This window comes from Aplosporella prunicola (genome assembly GCF_010093885.1).
Source record: "Aplosporella prunicola CBS 121167 unplaced genomic scaffold K452scaffold_73, whole genome shotgun sequence".
In the NCBI taxonomy this organism is placed as follows: Eukaryota; Fungi; Ascomycota; class Dothideomycetes; order Botryosphaeriales; family Aplosporellaceae; genus Aplosporella; species Aplosporella prunicola.
In genome coordinates, this window is record NW_022983601.1 from 1 (window position 1) to 23,382 (window position 23,382).

Sequence of the window (23,382 nt, forward strand, 5' to 3'; positions counted from 1 at the left end):
AGAGTTGAATGTATCTCTGAACTCTCTATTTGAGAAGGATTGCGGAAGGGTAGGGGCTTGGAGAACTAGTTGCCGGCTAGGAGAGAGTAGGGTTCTAGCTTTTTGAGGAGCTGGAATCGAGGTAACTTTACTAGAAACTTTTTCTAGCTGTTTGGGAGAGGTTTTGGGCTGTGGCTGTAGTATAGGTTTAGGGGCGAGTTTTAGTAGTTTTTGGACTACTAGTTGGTTTCTTTATTGTAGTAGGGGGTTAGCTAGGCCCTCTCTATGTTGGGGGAAGGCGGTTTTCTTTAGTGAAGTTCCGGAAGATTTCTAGAAGGTCTAGAAGTCTATTTTCCTGGGGGCGGGAGTCGGATAGGTCTACTGCTTTCCGTAGGTAGTCCCTAGCTAGTAGAATAGCTTCGGGAGCTGTTGTTAGTGCGGAAGTAGTAGGGGGAGGAGGTAGGGGCTGGAGTTTCTGTTGTTTCTATAGGGGTTGCTGGGAGGGTTTTTCCGGTTGGGTTTCCGATCCCGGGTAGATAGAAACCTCTAAGTTTAAGGAAGAGGTACTTTAGGTGCTTAGTAATAGTAGAGGTCTCTTTTCCCCTCCTTAAAAGATTAGGGGGTTTAGGATATCTACTTCCATTTCGGTAGGAGTAGAGGTTTTTTCCGGTGTAGGTAGGGTTTGAAGAGTATCGAAGCGTGTTCTAAGGGGTGGGGTAGATAGCCTAGGAATAGGCGTTGAGATTTCTTCCCGTAGGCGTTAGTAGACTCTTTAGTTAAAGATAATTTTTATTATTTAAAACTAGTAGCGGAAGGTGTTTTCAGTTGGTTCAATTCCAAAGCGAATTTTATGAGAAACTTAGTTTTAGACTGTAGGGGTAAGTTGGCCGAAGATGTAGTGTTCGACAAGAAAAGTAGGGGGTTTAAGAACCCGGACTTGTGTTTTTGCCATAGTATTTGCCCGAGGTGTGTTATTCCGGGCTAGGAAGTCTGCCTGGGGCAGAGATAGGATAGGGTCTGTGCGGTGTCTTGGCGGGGAACGCCGAAAATTTTGTCTACTGGGGGAACCGGTAGAGAGGTTTTTACCCGCAGTTAACACAACAACCAAGGCCTACGGCCTGGTGCAAGTTAGTCTGCAAAGTAAGTAGGCTGTGCTGATTCGTTTGATAGTATTTTCGAGGTTCTGGGGGCGCTGGTTATAGCGATCCCATTAGTGCGAGAGGTGTAGGCTGGCTGGGATAGCGGGTTCTTTTGCCTCTTCGAACGAAGATGGACGGCGTATCGGACTTTTGGGTTATGATGGGGTTAGTCGGGATTGGGTATTAGTAGGGACATAGGAGCCTTTACAGTGCCAATAATAAAGAAGTATTTCTGGGTATGTCTAACAGACTATCTCTTGCCTATACTTCTGTTTGTCTTTCTACTCTTCATCTCTTCGCGACCTGCATTTTTGCGACTCCTACATGGCTTCTGGATAAACATCTTTTTCCGGGACCAGTGATACTGGGTCAGTCAAGGCGCATGCCAGCGCGGTAAGTCAAAGGGATTTCTCAAGACGGTGCCATATATGCACACTATTTTCTGTCGCGGAGGATGGTGTCATTATAGATGAGGTCAGACCCACCCATGTATAAGCGGAGAGTGCCCCGATCTGACATGTTCATGTCCCAACGACCGTCAATCTCACCACTGAGGTAGCGACACCGCCGACACGTTACTTCTTAACAGAAAAGAGCTCTCTTCCCCGTCATGGGATGGGCCACTCAACTTGCACTACGCCCTCTTGGTTGCAGCAACACTGTGGGCGAGGTTACTGCGGTTGAGGTGGGGCGTCCTTGATGATGGGGAGCGAGGCATGGTGGTGCTGTTGATTATAGTGATATGCCTGTGATGGTTACCGTTGTTTTGTTCGGACGCTGTACTTTGTTGCTGTTATTGGCAGGAGGCTTGGGTTCCTGTTAGATGCTGTTGACCTACAGGAAGCTGAGAGGGGCCACGGTCCCAGCTGACTTCTTTGCGTAGACCAAGAGCAAGTGTCTTTGTCGCTTTTGTGTGGTCGACGACCTTCGAGTGTTCTTGTTCGTCCATCTAGTAGCTACCCGTGCTTTAAAAGGTCGGGAAGAGATTCGGTTTGCCTCTGCTATTGTAAATCTCGCGCTTATGACTAACATACATGCGAACGTCCTTCATGAGAACTCGTAGCACAACCACACAGAATTGCTGATGCGTATACACGAAGTGTTTGGGCGGCTGGAACATTCTGGAGCTGACCGAGCCCGTTGAAAAGACGCGTACAGTGCGGAAGAGTGCTGTTAAGCCGAAAAGGGTAGCACGTCAAGCAAGATCAAAGGTCTGGGTACGGGCGCGCGGGGGGTTAGTCAGCTAGCCAAGCCGGCCCAAAACAGCAACAGGTTGCTCCAAGGTCGAACGTCTGGGTGCGGGCGCGCGGGGGGTTAGTAAGCTGAGCCCGAAACGGTAACAGGCTCTCTAAGGTCGAACGTCTGGGAGCCTGCGCGCGGGGGGTTAGTAAGCCAGCTAACAGAGCCAACCCAAAGCGGTAACAGGCTTCCAAGGTCGAACGTCTAGGTGCCGGCGCGCGGGGGGGTTAGTAAGCCGGACCCAAAGCAGTAACAGGTTGCTCCAAGGTCGAACGTCTGGGTGCCGGCCCGCGGGGGGTTAGTAAGCCGGCAAAGCAGTGACTGTATGCACCAACGCTGAGCATTTGAGCGCGTGCTCTAGGAGCTGCTGTCCATCACTGAGCTGCTAGCCTTCACTGATGCCTTATACGTGACCTTCAACACTGACTGATCAAACGAGCATTGTCATACAACACAACACTCTAAGCGACGTCAAAAGACGCGAGTATGTCTACCTACGACCTTCCAGGTACTGTCCTGCCACCAAGCTCCCTCTTCCGTCAGCAGTAACACCAGCTTCGGCACCATTGTCGCAGACACTCAAGTCATAGGCTATCTCCGCGCCATACAGTCTTCTAGCCAAAGACACATCCATAAAACCAACAAATTGCTTCCCCCACGATGGCCTAATAAGCACAAAAGAGTCAAGAGCGCAAACAACAAATAAATGCAAACACAGTAAGGGGGAGAGGGAAAAATACCAAATAGCGAACGTCACTGCTCTTTTCCCCGACACACAACATCTTTCTCCCCCACAACACCTACACCAGCACCATTGACCACAATCACAACCACGACAACACAATGGCTGACCCCGCAGCTCCCGTCGTGATGCGGCAGCTTCACCACCACAACACGCAAACACCTAGTACTTCAAGCTCTCAATCCTTACCGTTGTAAGGTATTATCCGCCCACCCGCTGCAGCAACAGTGACGATGCACACCACCACCACGTCACACAGCCAGCCGCCATCAGCACCGCACAACGACGGCGCCCATCATCTTCGGCGCCAAACCCCTCGCGCCTCTCGCGCCTCTCGCGCCGCGCGTAGTTTTCCTTCTTGCGTCACAAGCCGCAATTACTTTCGACTGATAGGGAGTACAGAGACCGCAGGACTTGTGTGTTGAATATCTTCAGCTCTTCTCGTCACCTGCGTTGCTGCTTCATGGTGCTTTGGCTGGCTTTATATGCTCAGAATCACACTTGGCTAGGCCGAGATCTCGTCGTCTGTTGCGAAAGTATATGAGATGTCCTAAAAAGGAATTGTGACGATTATGTGCTGCCATGATACTTTTATATTGAGAAGGTTAGAGAAGGGAAGAGCAGACTGGTGGCGTAGAATCGGTCAGTGTAGGTGAAACAACAAAGCCAGAGCCGCAAATCCGCCCAACTGCCACTGTACCCAGCCCTAGCAGCACGCACCCCCCTACACGCCACCAACCCAAGCATCTACAACCGCCGTCCTGCCCCCCTCAACCACGCCCACCGCCTCCCTCAGCACGTCCTCCAACTCGCCTACCTCCCTCGCCCTCTTCGCCCAAACCCCCGTCTCGCCATCGCCGGCCCCCGCCGCCCGCGCAATGCCCCCATAGTCCGGCCCGGGCTTGAACTCGATATTCAGCTCCTCGCGCGAGGCGCGCGAGCCCTCGCCGTCCGGGTGCACGAGCAGCAGCGAGCGGCGCGGCGCGTGCCAGCCCTCGTTGTTGAGCACGATGGTCAAGATGGGGATGTTGTAGCGCGCGGCGATCCAGTAGACGCTGCTGGGGACGGAGAAGAGGAAGGTGCCGTCGCCGACGATCTGGGTTATGAAGCGCGGTTTGGCGTTGGGTGGGGTTTGGGCCGCGAGTTTGATGCCGAGGGCCTGGTGGTGGGGGGTGTGTGTCAGTGGGTGGTTTGGAAGTTGGTAGTGAAAGGAAGATAGGAAGGAAGGAAAGAGCTTACGCCGCCGCCAGACCAGCCCAGCCCGCCCCCGCCGCAGTTGATCCAACACCCCGGCTTCTCAACCTGCAGCTGGTCCGCGACCGCAATCGTATTCGTCACAGCCTCAATCACCCAGATCGTCTCAGGCGGACACAGCTCGCGCAGCCGGCTTGCCAAGTACGCGGCGCCAAACTTGCCATCGGGCGTCGGCTCCGCGAGTGCCCTAATGCCCTGCAGCCTCTGCGCATAGCTCACCCTCAGCCTTTCCCAGCGCGCCGCAAACTCCTCGCTTTGCACCCGCGCCACCAGCCGCGGCGTCGCGGCAATCTTTGCCCGGATCTGCGCGAGCGCGGTGCCCGCGTCGGCGCGCCAGCGCCCTACCGCGTCGATGTAGAAGACGGGCATTTGCTGCTTTAGCGGGTCCGTGTCGACGTGGTAGATGCGTGCGTCGGGGCGCGGGCGGCACTGCGTGTTGATCCAGGGGACGTCGCAGTCGAGGACGAGGATCGTGTCGGCGGTTTTGATGCTGTCGTCGATGCCGAAGCGGAGGCCTAGCCAGCCGGGGTGGCTGGGGGTGTGGCAGTGGTTTAGCCAACTAGGTAGGTACTTACCTACCATCTCCAGTGAAGAAGAAGAAGGAGGAGGAAGCACTCACCTCGCGGGAAAACACATATCGCTCCCCCCCGTATCCAGCACGCGCAGCCCCTTGACCGTATCCGCCAGCCCAACCAACTCAGCCACAGCGCCGTGCTTCCGTCCACTATACCCCGTGACGACGAGGGGCTCGCGGGCGTCGACGAGCGCCTCGGCAATCGTGGCGGCCCCCGCATCCGGCAGCGCGGCCGGCTCGACGGGCGTCCAGAACGCCTGCTCTAGGGCGTAGGGCGCGAGGTCCTCCTCCATGGCCTCGCGCGTGCCGTACAGGTAGACCGGGCCCTGGGGGTCTGAGGTCGCGAAGCTGAGGGCGCGGTTGACCATTTGCTGTGACGCGTTAGCCCACTTCTCTTCTGCTCTTCCCCTCTCCTCCATGGAACTCACCTTGACATTCCGCCCCCTCCGCACCTCCCCCGTCCACCGACAATACCCCGCCACCACGCCCCGCTGATCATGCACATCCTGGATCCAATGAATATACTCGGTCCTACTGCCCCTATACTCGCCCTCAAGCGTACAAGGCGAGAGCCCCGCAAACACCAGCACCGGCGCTCTCCCACAGCTCGCATTATGCACCGCGGCGCCAAGGCCCTGCGTGCCCACGTCCACATGCACAAGCACGCACTGCGCCCGCCCCGTTAGCCGCGCGTACCCGTCGGCCATGCTCAGCGCGACCATCTCGTTCGGGCACGTGATGATGCGCACGAAGCGCTTGCCGCCGCCACCGCTGCTGCTGGACTGGGCTTTCTGCCCGCGCACGATTGCCTCCAGCAGGCTCGGGTGGTCGGACCCGAGGTTCGCGAAACAGTATTCGACGCCCGCTTCGCTGAGCGCTTCGAAGAACGCGGTCGAGGCTGTGTAGTTTGTCGAGGAGGAGGCCCTGCTGGGCGTTAGCGGCGTTGCGTGCGCGTAGGTAAGGTAAGGCTAAGCAAAGCAAAGTAAAGCAAAGCAAGACCAAGGTATGTAGGTAGCTGCAGAACTCACATATTGCAATTCCCTATCCTATCTTTATGGCCAAGGTACAATAGCCCGTGAAGGAACGCGCACAGTCGGCAGCTCTGTCGAGAAATAAAATGCTGGATAAGGTACAGTATACTTAAGGTACCGCCGCACTTACATACCGCTCGCGGCGAAGCTCCCCCACCCCACCCGCGCCTCCGCGCGCTAGGTAGGTAAGGTAGCTGCCCCACCCCCACGTCCTTAACCTTATGTACTTACTTACCCCGCAGCCCCGATCGGGAAGCGGAAACCACTAGCCGGGTGCGCGCGGCAAGAGGTACGGCAATGGCAGTGGAGCAGAGCTTACGCATGCGCGCATCCGCCTTCCTGCTTTACCTACCTACCTACCTACCTACCCGTATCCCGCACACAAGGGCAGGGGCGTCGCTGCGAGGGGCTAGGTAATAAATGAGTAGGATGAGTAGAATAAGAATCCGTCTTGTCTATAGCTATAACGTACATAGGGATACGTACCGCGTACATGCCATACATCGTCATGTACATACATACCTACGCTGTGCGCGCCAAAACCAAAGGGAAAAAAAAAAAAAAAAAAAGCAGGAGAGAGGAAACGACAATGGGATAGATAGGGTGAAAGGAAACCAACAAAACAAACCAACAAACAAACAAGCAAACAATGCCGCTCCCACTCTTCCAACGCCTCTCCCCCATAAAAACGCCAAAGCACAATCATTACCTCCCCACGCCGTCAGCCTCCCTTGCCTTCTCTCTCCTCGCCACATCCCGCATCTCCTCGAGCATAATCTCATTAAACTGCTCTGCGCCATCAAGGTAGAGATGATGTCCCGCCTTCCGGATCACCAACACCTTGGCATCGCCATTATCGCGCCTGCGCTCCTCGTCGTTCTTCCCAGCAAGCAGCCGCTCCTTCTCCTCCTTCATCTTCTTCTCCGCCGCAAACCCGCCTTTAATGTCCATCCAGTCGTTCTCGCCATACATCAGCACGACGGGGACGCCGTTTTCGCGCTTGCGGCCCCCGGCGCCCTCGCGCTCCGTGCCCTCCGTGTCCGGAATCGGGCCCGAGTGCACCCCCAGGTACTGCCGCCCGATGCCGTGGATGCGGCGGATGAGCGGGCTGCGCGCAAACGCGCCCGGCGCCAATATGTATGCGAGCGCGTACTCGCCGCTGCCCCGCTGCCGGAACAGCGAGTACGAGTAGTCGTGCAGCGACTGCGACTCCTCGGCCGGCAGGTGCGAGAAGCGCCGCGATGTCCAGCCCGACACGAGGCGCGGGCCCAGTGGCCCTGTCCACCGCACTAGCGAGAACGGGCTGATGTTGGCGTCCCACAGGTACGTCAGCCACTTTGGCAGTGGCCGGCGCGGTGGCTTGCCGTTGTTGTTTTGAGTGTCGGCTTTGAGGCGCGCGTCGATCGTGTTCTTGTCGCCGGCGGCGTTGCCGTTGGTGGCGCCGGCCGAGTTGGCTTGGTCCTGCGTGAACTCGTTGACCATGGTCGATTCGCCGGGCTCGGGCATATCGGCGTTGACGGCCCACGGGTCCTCGGGGATGCCGACCGGACTCGCCAAGATGAGTTTGTTGAGGTGGCCCGGGTACTTGAGCGCGTAGGCGACGGCCATGTAGCCGCCCATGCTGTGGCCGAGCAGCGTGAAGCGGTCAATCTTCTTCTCGATGCGCCACTCCTCGAGCGCGTCGATGAACCAGTTCTCCGCCTCGGTGATCTGGTCCTGCCGATCCTTGGCGTGGATCTTGAACGGCGGCCGGCTGCTGCGCCCCATGCCCAGCATGTCCAGCGCGTACAGCTTCCAGCCCTCGGCGCGGCTCAGGGCCTCGAAATTCTTGTAGAAGAATCCCAGACCTGCGCCGTAGCCGTGCAGCATGACAAGGTTGTTCTCAACGTCCTCGCCCACGCGCTCAACAGAAAACTCGTTCAGGGCGCGGTCCTTGCCGCTGAGCTTGACCAGCGTCGAATGCCATATCCGCGGGCCGTAGGGGTCCGTGACCGAGTTGGAGGTGACGGGGCGGGCGGCTCGGGCGGGATCGTTCGCGATGGACGTGGCGGAAACGGAGGCCGACGGGGGAGCCGAGCCGGTCTGCGTGTGCGTGGGTGGCTTCTGGAGGTAGGGGATGTGGGAGAGGACGGCGTGCTCGGTGACGGCGGGCGAGAGGCCGGCCCACTGCAGGGGGTTGTTAGCATGGCATGTCAAAGCCGTGGCAAAGGGTCAACGACGCACCCACTGGCTGAAGCCCTCCTTGTAGCCTAGCGGAAAGTAACCCTGGAAGCGGCCGGTAGGAGGCTGGCTGGGCTGGGCGCGGGCACGCTGCGAGGCCAGAGGGCTCTGTTGGGAGCGCGAGCTGAACTCGTCGTCACTTGCGGGAGCAGCCATGGTGGTAGTGGTGTAACGACGGGAAGCGGGCCGCAGCAAGGACAGCTGCGGGCAAGGCGGGGGACGCAATTTCGGGGGGTGGTAAGTAAGTAATGACAAATAGAGAGAGTGTGTGTGAGTGTGAGTGAGAGAGAGAGAGTAAGAGTGAGGGTGTTGACAAGGGAAGGGGTATATGGGCTCAATTCTGCCGCCTGGTGGCGCAGGAGGATGACGCGCCACGGACTGTTGAATTCGGCCGTTTCCCGCCCGCGCCCGCCGCCGCCCGCAAGCTCTCTCTCCCGCCGCCCCCGTCGTCCAGCGCACCAAAACGCACCACGGCGACACCACCTCAACAAACCCTCTGCTGCCGCACGATCATGAATCGATAAATGTCCGAGTCCAAGCTCGACCAGATCGTCAAGGGCGCCCCGCCGCCCACCGTTACTGCGCCCCAGGTCGCTCAACAAGCCCGCTCCAGCGATGCTGCCCCTTCGTCGCGCCCGCCCGACCCGACGTCGCTGCTGCCATCGTCGCCGCCGCAGATCTACCTCAACCTCCTGATCCTCGAGGCCTCGCTACGCGCCCAGTACCTCACACTGCGCGCCCGCCGCCGCCAAAACACGTTTGTGCTGACGCTGCTCGCCGTGTGGATCTTCTGGTTCTCGTATGCCGTGGTGCTGCGCCCGCGCGAAGACGGCCGCGGCGTCGGCGGCAGCGTCTACTGGGTCATCGACGTGAGCGAGAAAATGTTCCTGATCGGCGGCGTCGTCATGGGCGTTCTGTTCTGGGGCACCGGGCAGTGGGAGCGCGGCGTGCGCTGGCCGCGCCGCTGGGTCGGCGTCGCCAACCGCGGCCTGCGCAGCATGAACTGCAAAATCGTGCTGATCAAGGGCCCGTGGTGGCGCGAGCTGCTCAGCCACCTGAGCTTCCTGCTGCCCTACCCGCTCTTCTCCTCAAACCCGGGCAGCAGCTACCACTACATCGAGTACCCGCTCAAACACCACCCTAGCCATAGCCACCTGCGCCACACGACGGGCCTGCAATCGGGCGGCCGCGAGATCCTCGAGGAAGATGTCGCCCCCGGCGGCGACTACATCAAACTGCTGCTGCTACCGAAGCCCTTCTCGGCCGACTTCCGCCAAAACTGGGAAATGTACCGCACCGAGTACTGGGAGAAGGAAAACGAGCGGCGCGCCGAACTCCGCAAGCGGCTGAAGCTGCGGGAGCTCGAGACGGCCAAACGCGAAGGCGGGTGGCTATGGTGGACGGGCTGGCGCGGCTGGCGACGCGCCACGGGCCGCCCCGCATCATCCTCCGCAGCAGGGGGGGCAGCATCATCAGAGCGCCTGCCATCGACACCGCAGCTGCACCACCACGGCCACAGCCACGGGCACACGCCCACGCCGCTGCGCGAGAAGAAGCGCCGGCCCAGCATCCTCCGCGACCACGAGCGCGACCGCTCCCACTCGCGCTCCTCGTCGCGCAGCACGACGCCCCCACCGCGCGGTGGCAGCGGCGACGCCGACGAGAGCGCTAGCGGCAGCCCCGCCCGCCGCCGCTGGAGCAACAGCACTTCGGGCAGCGGCACGACGGAGCGGCGGCGCAGGAAGCCGCTCGCGGCCGGCGGCAGCGCGCTGGGGCTGGGCATTGGCATGCAGCAGCGGCTCGCGCCGGGGGGTGCTGGTGGGTCAGGGTCACGGCCTACAACGCCTACGGCTGGCGCGGGTGCGGATGCGCCGACTCAGTCGAAGCGCGCGAGCGTGCTGAGTGCTGCTAGCACTGCTACGGATAGCGAGCGCTCGGCGACGCTGACGCCGGATTTGCCGGGCGTGGGGGGGACGCCGTAGCCATGCATGGATGGATTATTTACTTAGTTGGTTGTTTATTTAGATGAATGGATGGTTGGGGGTCTACTACTACTACTCTACTACTACTACTACTACTACTACTACTACTACTACTACTACTACTACTACTACTACTACTACTACTACCACTACTACTACTACCACTACTACTACTACCACTACTACTACTACTACCACTACTACTCTACTACACTACTACCTTACTCCAGCGCTCTCGGCGTACGCTTATGCAAATGCTATTTATTCTACTGTTCTTCTGGGGGGTCTGGGCCTGGGCCTGGGTTTGTGCGCTTGTCTGTGTGCTTGTCTGTGTTTTGCTCGCACTACCTACCTAGGTATCATCTCGTTGAGGCAGACTACTCTGAATCTGGGACCGGTAGTCGCGGTCGCGGTCGCGGTCAAGTGTGGCACAGCAGCAACTGCTGCGCCACGTTTCGCGCTCCACTGATCTGCGCGGTCTGGACTTGGGCGGTGGGCGGTGCGTGGTCGGCGGTGGGCGGCTAGGTGAAGGGTGGGGTTTGGTGCGGTAGTGTGTGCTATTGGTGGTATGCTATTGGTGCTTGCTTGTTATAGGCTACGCTATAGGCTGTAGGCTGTAGTTGTGTGCGGTATACGCGCTTAGGTCTTGGGTTTGATGAGAGGGATGGGTGCGTGTGTGTGAGTTGGGGAGTTGGATGAGGCGGTGGGGTGGGGGCTTTGGTTGTGGGTGTGGGTTTGGGTTTGGGATTAGGTTTTAGGTTTGGTGGTGGGGTTGGGCGAGGGGTGGGGGTGAGGGTGGTGGCTGTGGTGGTGGTGGTTGCTCGTTTCCATTGCTGTCTTTGCCCCTTTCTTTATCCGTCTCTGTCCGTCTCTATACCACCCCAAACCCAAACCCAAATCCACCCACCCCACCCTCCATTCTTCTTTAAACGTCCCATCACCGCACCAACGCAAACAAAACACTGCTCTGGCTTCACATGCATCGCAAACAACAGTATGGCTACCTCCGAAGGGGCCCGGCGTAGAACCTGACGGACATGCATTATCTGGGGCCTGGCGAGTTGACTCAAGGCGAGATATTCGGTTAGTTAGCTCAAAAGGGCTGGTGGCTATGCGCTATACGCAGGGACGGGACGGTGTTGGTGGGCAGTGTTCTGTGGTGTTGATGGCGGAGTACGGCAAGGGCTGGTGGTGGTGCGCGTTATCTGACTTGGCTGCTACGGTGACGGAGTTGTGAATTTGATTCCGTGGATTTGTTTACTGCGTGCGCGGAAGTGAGATTGAGCTTGTCAGCAGCCCGTACGAAAGTATGTCATGTGTGATGTGGGCACTGAGTCTGGGCTGTGCTTAACGGCGTTGACCGTGGAAAGAGAAAAAGGTAAGTATACGTATTATCTTACTAGAACACTCCGAGGTAACGCAATACTTGTCAGTGATCCCACATTGGAACCAAGTACATCCGACTCACGACCGGCACCGATTCCAACTCAAGCACCAATTTTAGCACAAGAATCAGCTAGAGAAAGAGCTCATGGAGTATCTAAAGTCGGAAACACCGCGTTGTCTTTGTCTCGGCCAGTGACCGGGACTGCAGGTTTGGTGGCAACCGTTGTTGGGGCGTGGGAAGCTCCAAGACACCACTATAAAACCGGCCAATAGACACCCTACACACGAACGAGTTGGCGTCAATGACTACACAACCAACACTCGATCGACAGATACGTTAAGGCAATAACGCCTTCAAATACCCAGCGTCGCTGATAACGAGAAGACTGTGTGGGACCATGGGTTGTGGTTAGCATCCTATTGTTCCAGTACTCCAATAATAGACCTAGCTAGCGAACTACTGCTGATACACGAAGGTAGCTGACGATTATCTTTTTATGATGTTGATGGCAAGCACTAGCAGTGTGTGACGGTGTCGTGCATCAGCACTGTTGGAAGAAGAAGCGGATGCATCGGCGCTCTGGGCATTGGGCATTGGTAAGTGTATGCGGCTTCAATAGATGCGGACTACGCGCGGCGGATTAGCCTCTAACTCGAACACACTTCTCTTACTTACCAGTGATGCGCTTTCTTTCAGAACCGCGTGGCTGCGCTACATGTGTTGCAGTTATAAAGCATAATCGCCGATACTTGGGGTCAGGGGTAGATAGGAACTATATGCCTGTGGCAGAGACATCGTTTGGCAGTATCTCAGACACTGCGCCGCACGTTTGGTTTAGTTTGATTTGCATTTGAAAATGCTTTTCCGAGAAGCTCACTCTTGTGGAAAACACGCCTAAGTGTGTTCGAAGATTCCCAAAATTCGTACAGTGAAGTAAGTAACAGTGTATCACTGTGCCATCTACTGACACTAGTTTACGCCACAGCAGTAAAAATTGCTTTATAAAGCCTTTAGCACACTGGATTATGAATTCGACCTACAAGGCCTTTGGAAACGTCTACTCAAGACCTAACAGCCGGCGGATTCTGGAGAGACATTGATCTCTCGCCTCAAATCATGCGCTTCTCTGAAAGGGGTTGGCGGTTTGGTCAAAGAAATGATAACAAAGGAGTATCTCGAAGAGATAGATATTAGCAAGGAAAACTTTAGACAGCAATGACCGATGTCAGTCAGTATTAGTTGCACTTGCTTTTGATGATCACCAACGATAATTTTGCTTTGCTACCATACTGCCAGCCCTTCAATTACGCGGTAAGGTCGTCCAACTCTCTTTTATTTTTGATGCTAGCTAGACGAGTTCGGAATATGCGATTCCGTTTCTGGTGATTTTAGAAGACGCGATGCATTGCTAACTTACTGCTAAAGTTTACGGGTCGAAGACTATTCGTTTCGGAGGCGTCTTCACACGTGGGAGACACAGCGTGGTTATGGCGATTGTTGCGATGAGACGCCATCTATACAACCTCTCCTCATGCCTTCGCGTTTTGATGGTGTGGTTTATGACTACTTGGTCAAGAATCAAAGCGTTCGGCTTTTGGTGTCGTCACAGGTTAGTGAGAAATGAGGAGAGTTTCGTACACTTCCTTCTCTCACCAGATGTGGATTAGTTTCTTCGAGGATTCAGGCATCGCATTCCCGTGGATATGTTTGTGGAGGTGAGGTGGCCGGTAAGTCTATCTATGGGATGTTCCTGGATCCGTGGAACACTGTGACATTTTCCGCGATGGAACCAAAGAACGTGTGTTTTTGGCAGAGTTGTTCATGCGCTTGGACCTTGTTCTCTGTCGTTATCTAGAAAGGTCCTTTCTTCTCGCAGCGGTCGATGAAAACAACAGCAATCAAAAGCAATCAAAGCCTTGTCGGCAAATATTTGCTGCAACCCTTATGCGCGCGAATGCGCGAACATTCGCTTTGAAAGAACTGAGGAACACTAAATCGGTCTGTACTGCGCTGTCATCTGGATGTTGTCGACCGACTACATATACTTCCCGCTTGCATGACTGTCGTCCTTGGTCTACTCGCTGCGACTCAGATATCGCTGCGAGCCCAGTTCTGGCTAATGCATCATTTGTGTGTGGCTGGCAGCATCGCCCGCACGGGGAGTGGCTTCCCCAAGTGGTGAGGCCCTGAGAGGTCGCTTCCCAGGAGGGAATTGGCGATGTAATCCTTTTGGACACCACCAATGTCGACATCGTAACACCTACCGCTCTATACCACCCACTGCTTCGAAAACCCTATATGACGACAAGCTTCGCATCGCAATTGGTCGCCGTCAACGACTCCCTGGTTCAGTCAACCACCTATATACGCAATGCAAAGTTGAACGCCCAGTCTTGAGAGAGGTCAGCATACTTTGACCTCCGAAGACATTGTTCTTTCACGAGACTGACCATGTCAGCGTACAGTGATTCGAAGTCATCGTCCTTTCCAGTATAAATCAAGGCAAAATGGAGACGTTTACTGCTGTTCCCAAATTCAGCAGTACCTGCGAATTTTGTAATTGGCTTGTAAAACTCATGGTGCTGTCAATCATTTACAGTCCTGCTTTCTCCCTTCTCAGTGAGCCATGGCTCATCTGTTTCATACTCCTGTTCGCCTTTCGCTACGTCAGGCTTGTTGTCAACACTGTCGCGTACTTGCTATGCAAACCGTGCCAGATCCCTGACTGCCCTCGCTATACCACCGAAGATGTCACTGTAATCATACCCACAGTGGAACCATTCGGACGAGATTTTGACGAGTGTATACACTCGGTTATCGCAAACCGACCAGCGAAAGTTCTGGTAGTCACTGTTGGCGAGGAAAAGACCCGTCTGGCGAAGGAATTTTGCCAGGAATTTGGGCTTCTCGTTGAAGTGCTTTCCGTCTTAAAGGCCAACAAGCGTGAACAGACAGTCCGCGCTCTCCAGGAAGTCCAGACGAAGATTGTCGTCCAATGTGATGATACTGTCTTCTGGCCAAAGACCTTGCTTCCTTGGATCATCGCCCCTTTTGAGAATCCAGATGTCGGAATTGTGGGTACCCACAAGCGCGTACGCCGCAATGGGGGCACTTTCGGATTGGCTGACTTCTGGAATCTCTGTGGCGTAATGCGTCTGGAGCGCACCAACTTCGACTTGGCTTCCACGAACGCTATCGACGGTGGGAACAGCTGCGTGTCGGGACGGACCTGTGCCAGCCGCGCTACGATCTTGAAGGATCCGGAGTTCATACATGCGTATACCAACGAGTACATTTTCGGCAAAATTGGTCCACTCAATGCCGGGGATGACAAGTTTGTAACCAGGTGGATGATCAACCACGGCTGGAAGATCAAGCATCAGACATGCAGCGAGGCCCGTATTGAGACGAACCTAGGCATCAAGGGCGGCGGAGCTCGATTTAGAGGACAATGTCTTCGGTGGGCCCGAACCAGCGCCCGCGACAACCCCAAGATGTTGTTTGTCGACCGCAAGGTCTGGATGGCCCACCGCTGGACGACATATGCCATCCTTCTGCACAGCCTGATCAATTTCGCGGCCATATACGATCCTTTGATCGTTTTCGCACTCTACAAGGCTTTGCAAAACCCTGTCATCTGCGAAGCCTTCGGTGGAATCAAGCACTCTTTGCTCTTCCTTGGCCTCTGGATTCTTGCCATGAAGTTGGTCAGACCTGCGGGTCACTATTGGCGGAACCCGAAGGACCTCCGTTACGCACCTTTCATCATCCTTTTCGGGTACTACCACTCCTGGATCAAGCTCTATGCGCTGTTCACCTGCTGGGACATTTCCTGGGGTACGCGCGTAGGAGTCGACGACAAATCGTCGAAGGCGTAGGTGGACTAAAGGATATGGTATATGCCTGTACCGCTTTTCCTTGAGATGGCGTTTGGCGTGAAACTTGCTGATTTTCAGCTTATTGGCCATATTTGATGGCATGGAGTTTGGCGGGACATGATACCCTGATAGCAATGCATAGCATCCGAGGAGTAGTACCTCATCCTAGTACCTAAATGAAGGCTCTTAACCCTATGAACTTGTGCATGACACTCTTATTGGAACGATTCGCCATGGTACCTGCACCACATGAAGATGTAGAATGACACTTACACAGGAACAAGGCCAGTCCGAAGCTTTATCATGTTTACCGACTTTTGGCATGGATTTAACGAGTGCACAGCTGAAGTTTATCTTGAAACACGAGACCGTAAGTTGAATGATCCTTTTTCAGAAGATTTGAACAAGATGGCATCGTGGATGAAGACGAGTGGGGTTTGGTTTGAGTGAGGCGATACTGGACTCGGCAACCGAATTCCTTAGCGCATGCTTGATTTGACATCACTCGCTACTTCCCTTCTCACGAACAACATCTCCGACGAAGACAAGGTACATTTGAACACGAGAAGCCGTCGCCGAAAGGCCTCTGAGCACGACGCGCAAGCGTTTGTTTCCTGAGGGATGGACTTTGTTCATGGACAAAGCGGCATCGCAATGCTCCTGTGCCGGGTAGCTTTGGAGCGGAGGAATGAGTGGCTTCACAGCACTCCGACGGGCCAACGTTCGACCTGCGCCTGCCTCATCGCACCTTTGGATGTAACAGCCGGAGGTGACTGATTGTGCGAAGCTTCTCCTCCCAGGACCAGGTTCACTTTGAGTACAGCTCAACCCATCTCTTCTCTTGGATTCTTATTTCACGACTCTATAGCTCATCTCTATCACTTCCCAGCGATTCGACTATTGACCAAGCTCTTAGCATCATGCCAGCTGCTAACCCCAAGAAGGGCTCCGTTCATTCACGTAAGCAGAATACCACGTTTAATCCTCGGCTACAGGTTGAAGTTCTGACCGACTGTTCCAGCGCCGGGCTATATAAACATGAGCTTTCCAACAGAAATGCGCTCGCCCGTAAATACTTCTTTGCCGACACCCGAAAGCCTTGTCGACTTCCCAAGCTCCCGTGACAATCGTTTGACTTCAGACATGGAACAGCACGATGTCGGCCTCGGTTCGCCCGTCGTCGATCTGACAACACCACCTGCCCAGGAGCACCATTCCTCTCATGGCAGGCCTTCAGTCGAGCCGTCTGCTCAGACTCAGCAGACGCTGGACCTTCAGCAGCAAGTCCTCCCGCGTCGACGCGGAACAATAAGGGTTGCCAGATGGAACGGTGTCCTTGGTCATGGCTACGTGGAGGAGGTAGAGGTGGAATTCGACGAGTACAACAATCCCGTTAGGCGGATTGAAAATAATGTAAGCCTCATCACTCCCTCCAACCTCAACGATGAAGGGGTTCCTGGAAGGACGCATCCTCAAGAAACTTCTGGTCAACTGGGGAAACACTCTCAGACGAACACTACAATGAGGACCCAGGATTTAGGGTCCTGGTCACAGAAAAACGTACTAACTGAAATACAGTTGGGCTTCATGGAAGAGTCACAGTGCAACTTCGCAACCGGTCCTCAAACGAACGTGCCATTTAGGCAGCCAACGTGCCCTCAGCTAGGAAACCAGCCGAACTGCCAACTGGACGCCCAGTCAAATCCTCTGCCTAATTACGAGCCGAAATATCAGCCAAACTACCAGTCAACCCTTTCGCCTGACTCCCAGCAATTACCAAACACGTGGCCGGCAAAACCGAACCCATTCTTCGACGATCCACAAGGGCTAGCCGCCCTGGAAACGGAGGAGCAGCCTGCCGCCCATAGCAAACACAGCCCATCAGAGCTGGCCCTGTACCCGGAACATTCTCAGAGTGCTCCAGGGCCACAACCCGCAGACGAGGCGGCCCAGTATGAAAACGATGGCAGATTCGGTCAATGGCCACGACCGCCGATGCATGCAGAGACTTTCTCCAAGCCGGAGGGGGTACTGCGGTTCTGGGGTGAGTGTATCGACCCGCGCTTGCTCAATGCCAATTGAGATAAGTGCGGGTGATGCGTTAGTTTGGTGAGTGTTTTAGTGTGAGAGGGTCTAGACGTGCATGGCGTTGGCGAAGGCATGTTCAGACAGGAGTTGTAAAGCGCTATTAGAGGCTGGATTGAGAGCGGATGCACATGCTCCGTATATACACTGATATTCAGCCTTTGCGCGAGGGTGCTTTGGTGCATCTGTGTTGGGTGCCCTTGCAATAGTCAGTGTTTAAGGTTTGTACATGTGGACTTCACGCTGCGGACATTTGTCCGATACACCAGTGACATATGCCACCAGTGCCTTGAAAGATAACGCTAGGACTGCTCACTGTAGATCATGCTGCGTTGGATAGCACAAGAGCCGAAACCGATACGGAACTCTGTAAGTAATCATTCTGTCTTCATATCCCTTTATATCTACAACTAGTTACTAGAAGGGGGAGTGTCATGAGAGCCAATTCGTATCTTATCCACAGTTATCCTTTGCGTTCCTGCTGGAACCTTCTTTCAACAAGGGGACTTAAGCTAGTGCAGTTCTAGTTAAGGGTATATTTCCTTTATTCAATTCGGTCGGTGGCCATTTCTTCCCAGGTCTCTGAGTGTAACAACTTTATCATCAAATTCGACTGCGGTCATATCTCTTCGAATCCCAATTCGGTTAGTAGCTAAAAGTGTGTATATATATTTCTTTGGTTCCTTTAACTCTTTCTTTCTTCAACACCTTTCTTCTTCTTCTTCAAACCCGGAATACCCCAGTTGTAGTTGACTTCGGGCTCTCTCTTTCTTTCTTCTCTCTTATCCCATCAATTCTTTTAACCTCCAACACCTCCTTTTCCTAAACTCAGCCCCAAGCCAACTACAGCTGAGACGTCTTGTTGGAAGAGTCAATCTCTCCCATCCAAATAAATCTCATTCGATTCAATATTCAACTTCCTCAAACCCTGACTCTTTCAACCTTACCGGGCTTTTGGTCAACACCAAGAAACTCGTTCAGTCATGGCAACCGATCAGACTGGGTTGCATCCGCAACAGCGAGTCATTGACATAATCACGGGATTTTACATGGAATTGGCAAACCCTAGCGATAAAAGAAACAAACCCCGCAGAACTCGGGTTGTTATTGGTCGGCTCAAGGGAAAACACGATTGCGTGTGGGCCAAGTTAGGAGGTGGGGGTGCTCTGGAGTACTACGCCGCACAATTCGACAACAGTGGCGAGCCCGTGGAAGAAAATGTTTCTCGGAATCCGGTTAGAACTACCTCTGACGCGATTGAACTGCTTCCCTCGATTCAGGATTTTGCCTCATGTCCTACCGAGATTGAGGAAGAGATACGGCGCCGACTAGAATACGTACGCGTAAACGGTCAGGACGATCCCAGCTGCAGCATTGACATGCCACCTATCGCCCCGGCCTCGACACAGAGTGTCTTACAGATGAACGTCGCGAGCAGTCCTAGCACATATACACCACATACATCAACGCCCACTCAAGGATGCGTGGTTCATGAGGCAAACTTGCCATCTGGTGTAGCCCAGCTTCCGCGTTTCAAGGCCCGGATCGGCGGCAAAGGTCACCGATTGATCGGCGAACTGAGAGATGGAACTTCCCCCGCCGGTGAGAGGAACGCAGTTTCAATAACTGTTGGTTGTAAAAGAAACAGGCCTCGAATCTGGGTTGAGTCATGCAACATGAAGAACGAAAACCTCGAGAAGCCCGATAAATTCGGCGGAGTGAATGCTAGAGACGCTGCTTCGCCGATCAAAAAGCTTACTGAAAGTATTTCATTCCTCCCAGTCTTGGGTGAATTTGCGGACCATCCCGAACGCCTTTGGCCGGCTTTCAAGCAGCACCTTGCTCGAGAGTATCTAGCCGCGAATCCCACCGGCAATGCGTCCACAACGTCTGCTGACGATAGCATTCAGCATGGAAACCCCGACATTGATGAAGACATGGATAGCGGTCACACAGACACCACCGACACTCTCTGAACTATGGGTACTTTTCAGGGTACTATTGCTCGGGAACCTGCTGACATTCAGCATTGATCTTTTCAGACTGCTAGCGCATTGAAAAGTTGCTGGCACTTCACACGGCATTACCACTTTTCGGACTACCTACCAGCACTATTGAGAAGCTGCTGAGATTTTCTCATGGCACTACCACTTTCGGGGCTATTGAGGAGATGCTGAAGTGGTAGCATTGGCACGACGGCATTGGCACGGACCGCACGGCAGGGTATGTTTATTGGATCGAGGGGCGTAGATAAATTGAGCAAACGATGGCAGGACCCAACACCATCATATCTTCCTGTTTTCTTTTCTCTTTTTTCTTTTTTCTGGGCGACTTTCCGGTATTAGCTATAGTCACTCTTTCAACATACACTTTCAGCATGAGGTACAGTCACTCTCTAGCACAAAAAGCACAGAACCGACTCTGGAGGTTCAAATTACACTCGTTTAAAAAAAAGTTCTTCGATGCATCTTAATATGTGGTTTGGTTTTTAGATAAACAAGCATTAAAAACACCACATGTGCAGTATCATAGATGCTAAATACAAACAGGATCCAGAGGAACGGCAACAGGCAACAATTCGACTTGGCCGATGATCAGGAAAAGTGCACTGCCAGTGAGTCTTTACTCCAGACTTTTGACAACAAGCTCTACCAACACATTCGAATTAGGTTAATGAAGCTCAGTGGCCAACAGCAGCGCCATCACATTCTAAGTCACGAAGCGTCTTCTTAATTTTTGCAAGCACAAAGATGCATCCACAAAGATTTCTTTCAAACGAATGTATTCCTGTTTCCAGCCAAACTTTTGCAATCTGTGTGTGAAGAGTGTCTGCCGCCGTCGCCCAAAGCTGCATTTCCGAAAGACTGATTGCAGCCAATACTAAGGACTTACGGATGATAGGTTTCGCAGGCGGAGAAGCGCTATTCTTCATCTTCGTCTAGCATGTTCTCGCGAACAGCCAGAGCCGCAACGTTGTGTCGAAGCGCTACCGCCAGCGTTTTATCATCCTCCGTTGGCTCTTCCAACTTTTCGTCTTCGCCAATAATGTCTTCCAAGTCCTTGGGGTCCACTATGTCTCCGATTTCTGCCGCGATTGCAATGATGGTGCTGTTGCGCAGCCACTTGCCGGGCCTACCCCAGTACTTGCCCGTCGAAATGATCTCACGATCCTTCTCCCATCCTGGCACAGCGGCCTGCCGTCGGCAAAGCCACGACACAAGAGCTCGGACGTATAGGTATTCGAGGCCAGGGCGTGCAAGCGTCTTGAACTCAAGTTGAACATCCTGTAGGTCGCGCACTCGTACATCCTTGCCACCGCTTCCCTCGCAGATAAGATCGTCCAATTCCAATTCGGTGGCGGTGAGGAGTTTGACTTTGAGTGCGCCCTTAACATCATGGTCCGGAACTATGACAAGTCGGCACCTATCCATTGCTTCTTCTACTTCAGAATTTAGAAGAAGACCATTCTCCTCGTTCCAGATCTTGGTGAACCCATCTTTAAGAGGGACGCCGAATAACTTAGCCGCGTTGTACTCGCCAATACCGTAGGGGACGATGTGCGCGGCTTTGACGTATTTTTTGTTGTGCAACTTCTTAGTAACAGGGCACCAGAGCTTACGTCCATTGTCTGTGTTATCGTCCTGGTAAGCCTTGATAAGACAGCTTCTGAAATCTGACTGGTCAGACTTGTTCCGACTATCTTTCTTCAATCTAGAGCCATATGGTTCAGGAAGTGCGCCGATGATCGCCGTTGCATAACCATGGATTAAGGTTTTCGACTGGTCTCCTATCAACATCTTGAACTCGACCACGGCGCGCCTGTTCGCAAGAGCTGCGCGTTCCCTAAGAACGGCATAATCGGCTTCATCGATATCTTGGCGCAAGAGTTTAGCTTCAGGTTCGTCCACGAGTTGCTCGCTGGCTTTTCTAGCGAGTTCATTACGGCTCTGTCTTAAGAAGTCACGGTACTTCTCGGTGTATTCGAAGCGTTTGTCAACATATTCCTTGACGCCAGCTCTTGTGAGATCGTTTCCTAGGGGCTTGCTTGAGCACCGTTCTAAGTGTTCTTGCTCCCGGTCAAGGTCTTTTCCCTGGTTGGACAGCTCGAGGCTTAGAGACCGTGGCGTTGTGGGCGCTCGGGGAACTTCGAGGTTTGTGGAAAAAGTCGCATCCAGCAGCATGCCACGGTGCTCTCTTGCGAGCCTCCTCTTTTCGACATGAGGGATATTGGTTGGGCCTGGGGGTGAGGGTGTACGTGAATCCGACCCCATGTTAGTGGTGGAAGATTGTGGTTGGCGTGTGAGTTTACAGGTAGAAAGAAAAGGTGCCGTGGGAAGCCGTGGAAGAGCTTGGATGAGGCTAGGATTCTGGGATACCTTCAGAGGCAAGAGGTGAGGAGGCGTGGGAGGGTGAGAGGATGTTGGTGGTTCGCAGCTCTTTAAAGCAGCGGCCGCCGCCTGCTCGCTTAGCGCGTGCTCGAACCATGGGACCGTCAAGTAGCACGTGTCCTTGACGAGAGCATGCGTTCTTAAACGACTTCTCTTTCTTGTCAGCTTTCAGGTTTACTCAGGCAGGATACCGTTACTTCTCAGACCAGCATTATGCCACGGTCCACAAATGCTCAGTCACGGCACGACTACTGCTACTTTCACTTTGCTTCTGACACCAGTCCAATTGAGTTTTGGATTCCGGCCCCAGCTTCTGAAAGGCAGACGCAAATGGCGACATCCACAGGACAGACGGCAGGGACCACGGCACAAACTGGCGTGGTGACAGCGAGCCTATGGACCTCGACGACTCGCCAGCCGCTCACCCTCAACAGACGACCACGAGCTTTAAGATCCCCCTAGACTAGGGCCAGCCCCGCTAGAAGCACTTCGCCGTAGACCTCTGCGTCACATACTCGATCGAGGGCCTTACCCTACCCAGACTTCACAATATCCCGTCACCCACTTTCGCGGTCCTCAATTTCTCGGCCATCGAGGAGCACCTCGCAAAGCTGCGCGCGCCCGTCACCACCGCCGCAACCAAGCTCATCGCCCAACAGCAGGGCCTCACAGAGGAACAGCGCAGCGATTTGCGTAATCTCGAGATCTGCGCGGCGATCGTGCGTTTTCAACAAAGTGAGGAGGAAGGTGATGCTCTTGGCAAGCGCATCCCACTCTACACTTTTATGCGCTCCGACGCAAAGTGGCCGAGCAACAGAGAACTACACGTCAAGATCGTCGTGCGCGCGCAGAAGGGCGACAATGCGCAGAGTGGCGCCGCGGAGAAGTCGTCGGCGCTGTCAGCATGGATTCGCAAATGAGGGCGGGCTCGTATGGCGCGGAGCGCGCGGTTGCAGTGGGGTTGCCGAGGTGGTGGATTTTCTCTCTCGACGACATTTTGGGAGTGCCTGCGGTCGGCAGGCGGAGATTTCATAATTTCCCTTGCTCTTCGCGTCGGCTGCCTGACGGGCCTGGCGTCGCCTCACCTATCTGGCTCTACGCGGAGGGCAATGAAAACCTTGGAGTAGCGATGGTGATTTTGGTGATTGTCATCTTCTTCTTTGGATTGTGGATGGGGTCGAAGTCATGGTTTAAATAAATGACTAGGTAGGGTGGACACCAATTATCGGGCGGTTGTCGGTACTGGTAGCAGATAGATTGGAAACGAGAAGACAGACAACAGAACAAATGGCGGATAATTTGAAGGTCTCAGAAACAAATAGGCCGCTCCGAAATATGGTGCAGAGAAGAGACCTACCTATGAGACGGCAGTGGACCTCCACTGTCATCACCTCACAACCAACTCATCACACACCCATGTGACCCACAAATCACGTGCGCACCACCAACTCATCCCTCCCTGTTCCCAGCCGCCCACCACCACG

The 23,382-nt window shown here is 54.3% G+C and overlaps 8 protein-coding genes across 8 annotated transcripts; 5 read left to right on the forward strand and 3 right to left on the reverse strand.

Annotated features, from left to right (window-relative positions):
• Window positions 1-3,779: 3,779 nt before the first annotated feature.
• On the reverse strand, window positions 3,780-6,035 carry K452DRAFT_292871 (uncharacterized protein). The gene is made up of 5 exons (XM_033541459.1): window positions 5,956-6,035; window positions 5,356-5,851; window positions 4,973-5,298; window positions 4,339-4,885; window positions 3,780-4,258 (listed from the first exon to the last, which is right to left on the reverse strand). Coding segments are annotated over exons 1-5 (1,806 nt in total). The 5' UTR covers window positions 5,958-6,035; the 3' UTR covers window positions 3,780-3,823.
• Window positions 6,036-6,508: 473 nt separating this feature from the next.
• On the reverse strand, window positions 6,509-8,496 carry K452DRAFT_259998 (uncharacterized protein). The gene is made up of 2 exons (XM_033538512.1): window positions 8,182-8,496; window positions 6,509-8,124 (listed from the first exon to the last, which is right to left on the reverse strand). The coding sequence occupies exons 1-2, from the start codon at window positions 8,332-8,334 to the stop codon at window positions 6,664-6,666; spliced, it is 1,614 nt and encodes a 537-aa protein (XP_033391586.1). The 5' UTR covers window positions 8,335-8,496; the 3' UTR covers window positions 6,509-6,663.
• A 111-nt stretch (window positions 8,497-8,607) lies between these two features.
• On the forward strand, window positions 8,608-10,419 carry K452DRAFT_292875 (uncharacterized protein). The gene is given in 2 exon segments (XM_033541460.1): window positions 8,608-10,359; window positions 10,373-10,419. 1 exon segment carries the CDS (start codon window positions 8,703-8,705, stop codon window positions 10,158-10,160), a length of 1,458 nt encoding a protein of 485 aa, XP_033391587.1. The 5' UTR covers window positions 8,608-8,702; the 3' UTR covers window positions 10,161-10,359; window positions 10,373-10,419.
• A 3,704-nt stretch (window positions 10,420-14,123) lies between these two features.
• Window positions 14,124-15,425, forward strand: K452DRAFT_280871 (glycosyltransferase family 2 protein; the record flags this gene model as incomplete). Its single annotated transcript, XM_033539473.1, has 1 exon — window positions 14,124-15,425. One exon carries the CDS (start codon window positions 14,124-14,126, stop codon window positions 15,423-15,425), a length of 1,302 nt encoding a protein of 433 aa, XP_033391588.1.
• Window positions 15,426-15,967: 542 nt separating this feature from the next.
• On the forward strand, window positions 15,968-17,824 carry K452DRAFT_322795 (uncharacterized protein). Its single transcript, XM_033544554.1, has 3 exons — window positions 15,968-16,385; window positions 16,447-16,838; window positions 17,004-17,824. The coding sequence occupies exons 1-3, from the start codon at window positions 16,346-16,348 to the stop codon at window positions 17,505-17,507; spliced, it is 936 nt and encodes a 311-aa protein (XP_033391589.1). The 5' UTR covers window positions 15,968-16,345; the 3' UTR covers window positions 17,508-17,824.
• A 669-nt stretch (window positions 17,825-18,493) lies between these two features.
• Window positions 18,494-19,955, forward strand: K452DRAFT_362899 (uncharacterized protein; the record flags this gene model as incomplete). The annotated part of the gene is made up of 1 exon (XM_033546540.1): window positions 18,494-19,955. The coding sequence occupies one exon, from the start codon at window positions 18,494-18,496 to the stop codon at window positions 19,484-19,486; it is 993 nt and encodes a 330-aa protein (XP_033391590.1). The 3' UTR covers window positions 19,487-19,955.
• K452DRAFT_158078 (uncharacterized protein) lies at window positions 19,632-20,032 on the forward strand. Its single transcript, XM_033535622.1, has one exon. The coding sequence runs from the start codon at window positions 19,777-19,779 to the stop codon at window positions 19,981-19,983; it is 207 nt and encodes a 68-aa protein (XP_033391591.1). The 5' UTR covers window positions 19,632-19,776; the 3' UTR covers window positions 19,984-20,032.
• A 270-nt stretch (window positions 20,033-20,302) lies between these two features.
• K452DRAFT_292877 (uncharacterized protein) lies at window positions 20,303-21,942 on the reverse strand. Its single transcript, XM_033541461.1, has one exon. The coding sequence runs from the start codon at window positions 21,779-21,781 to the stop codon at window positions 20,432-20,434; it is 1,350 nt and encodes a 449-aa protein (XP_033391592.1). The 5' UTR covers window positions 21,782-21,942; the 3' UTR covers window positions 20,303-20,431.
• Window positions 21,943-23,382: the final 1,440 nt, after the last annotated feature.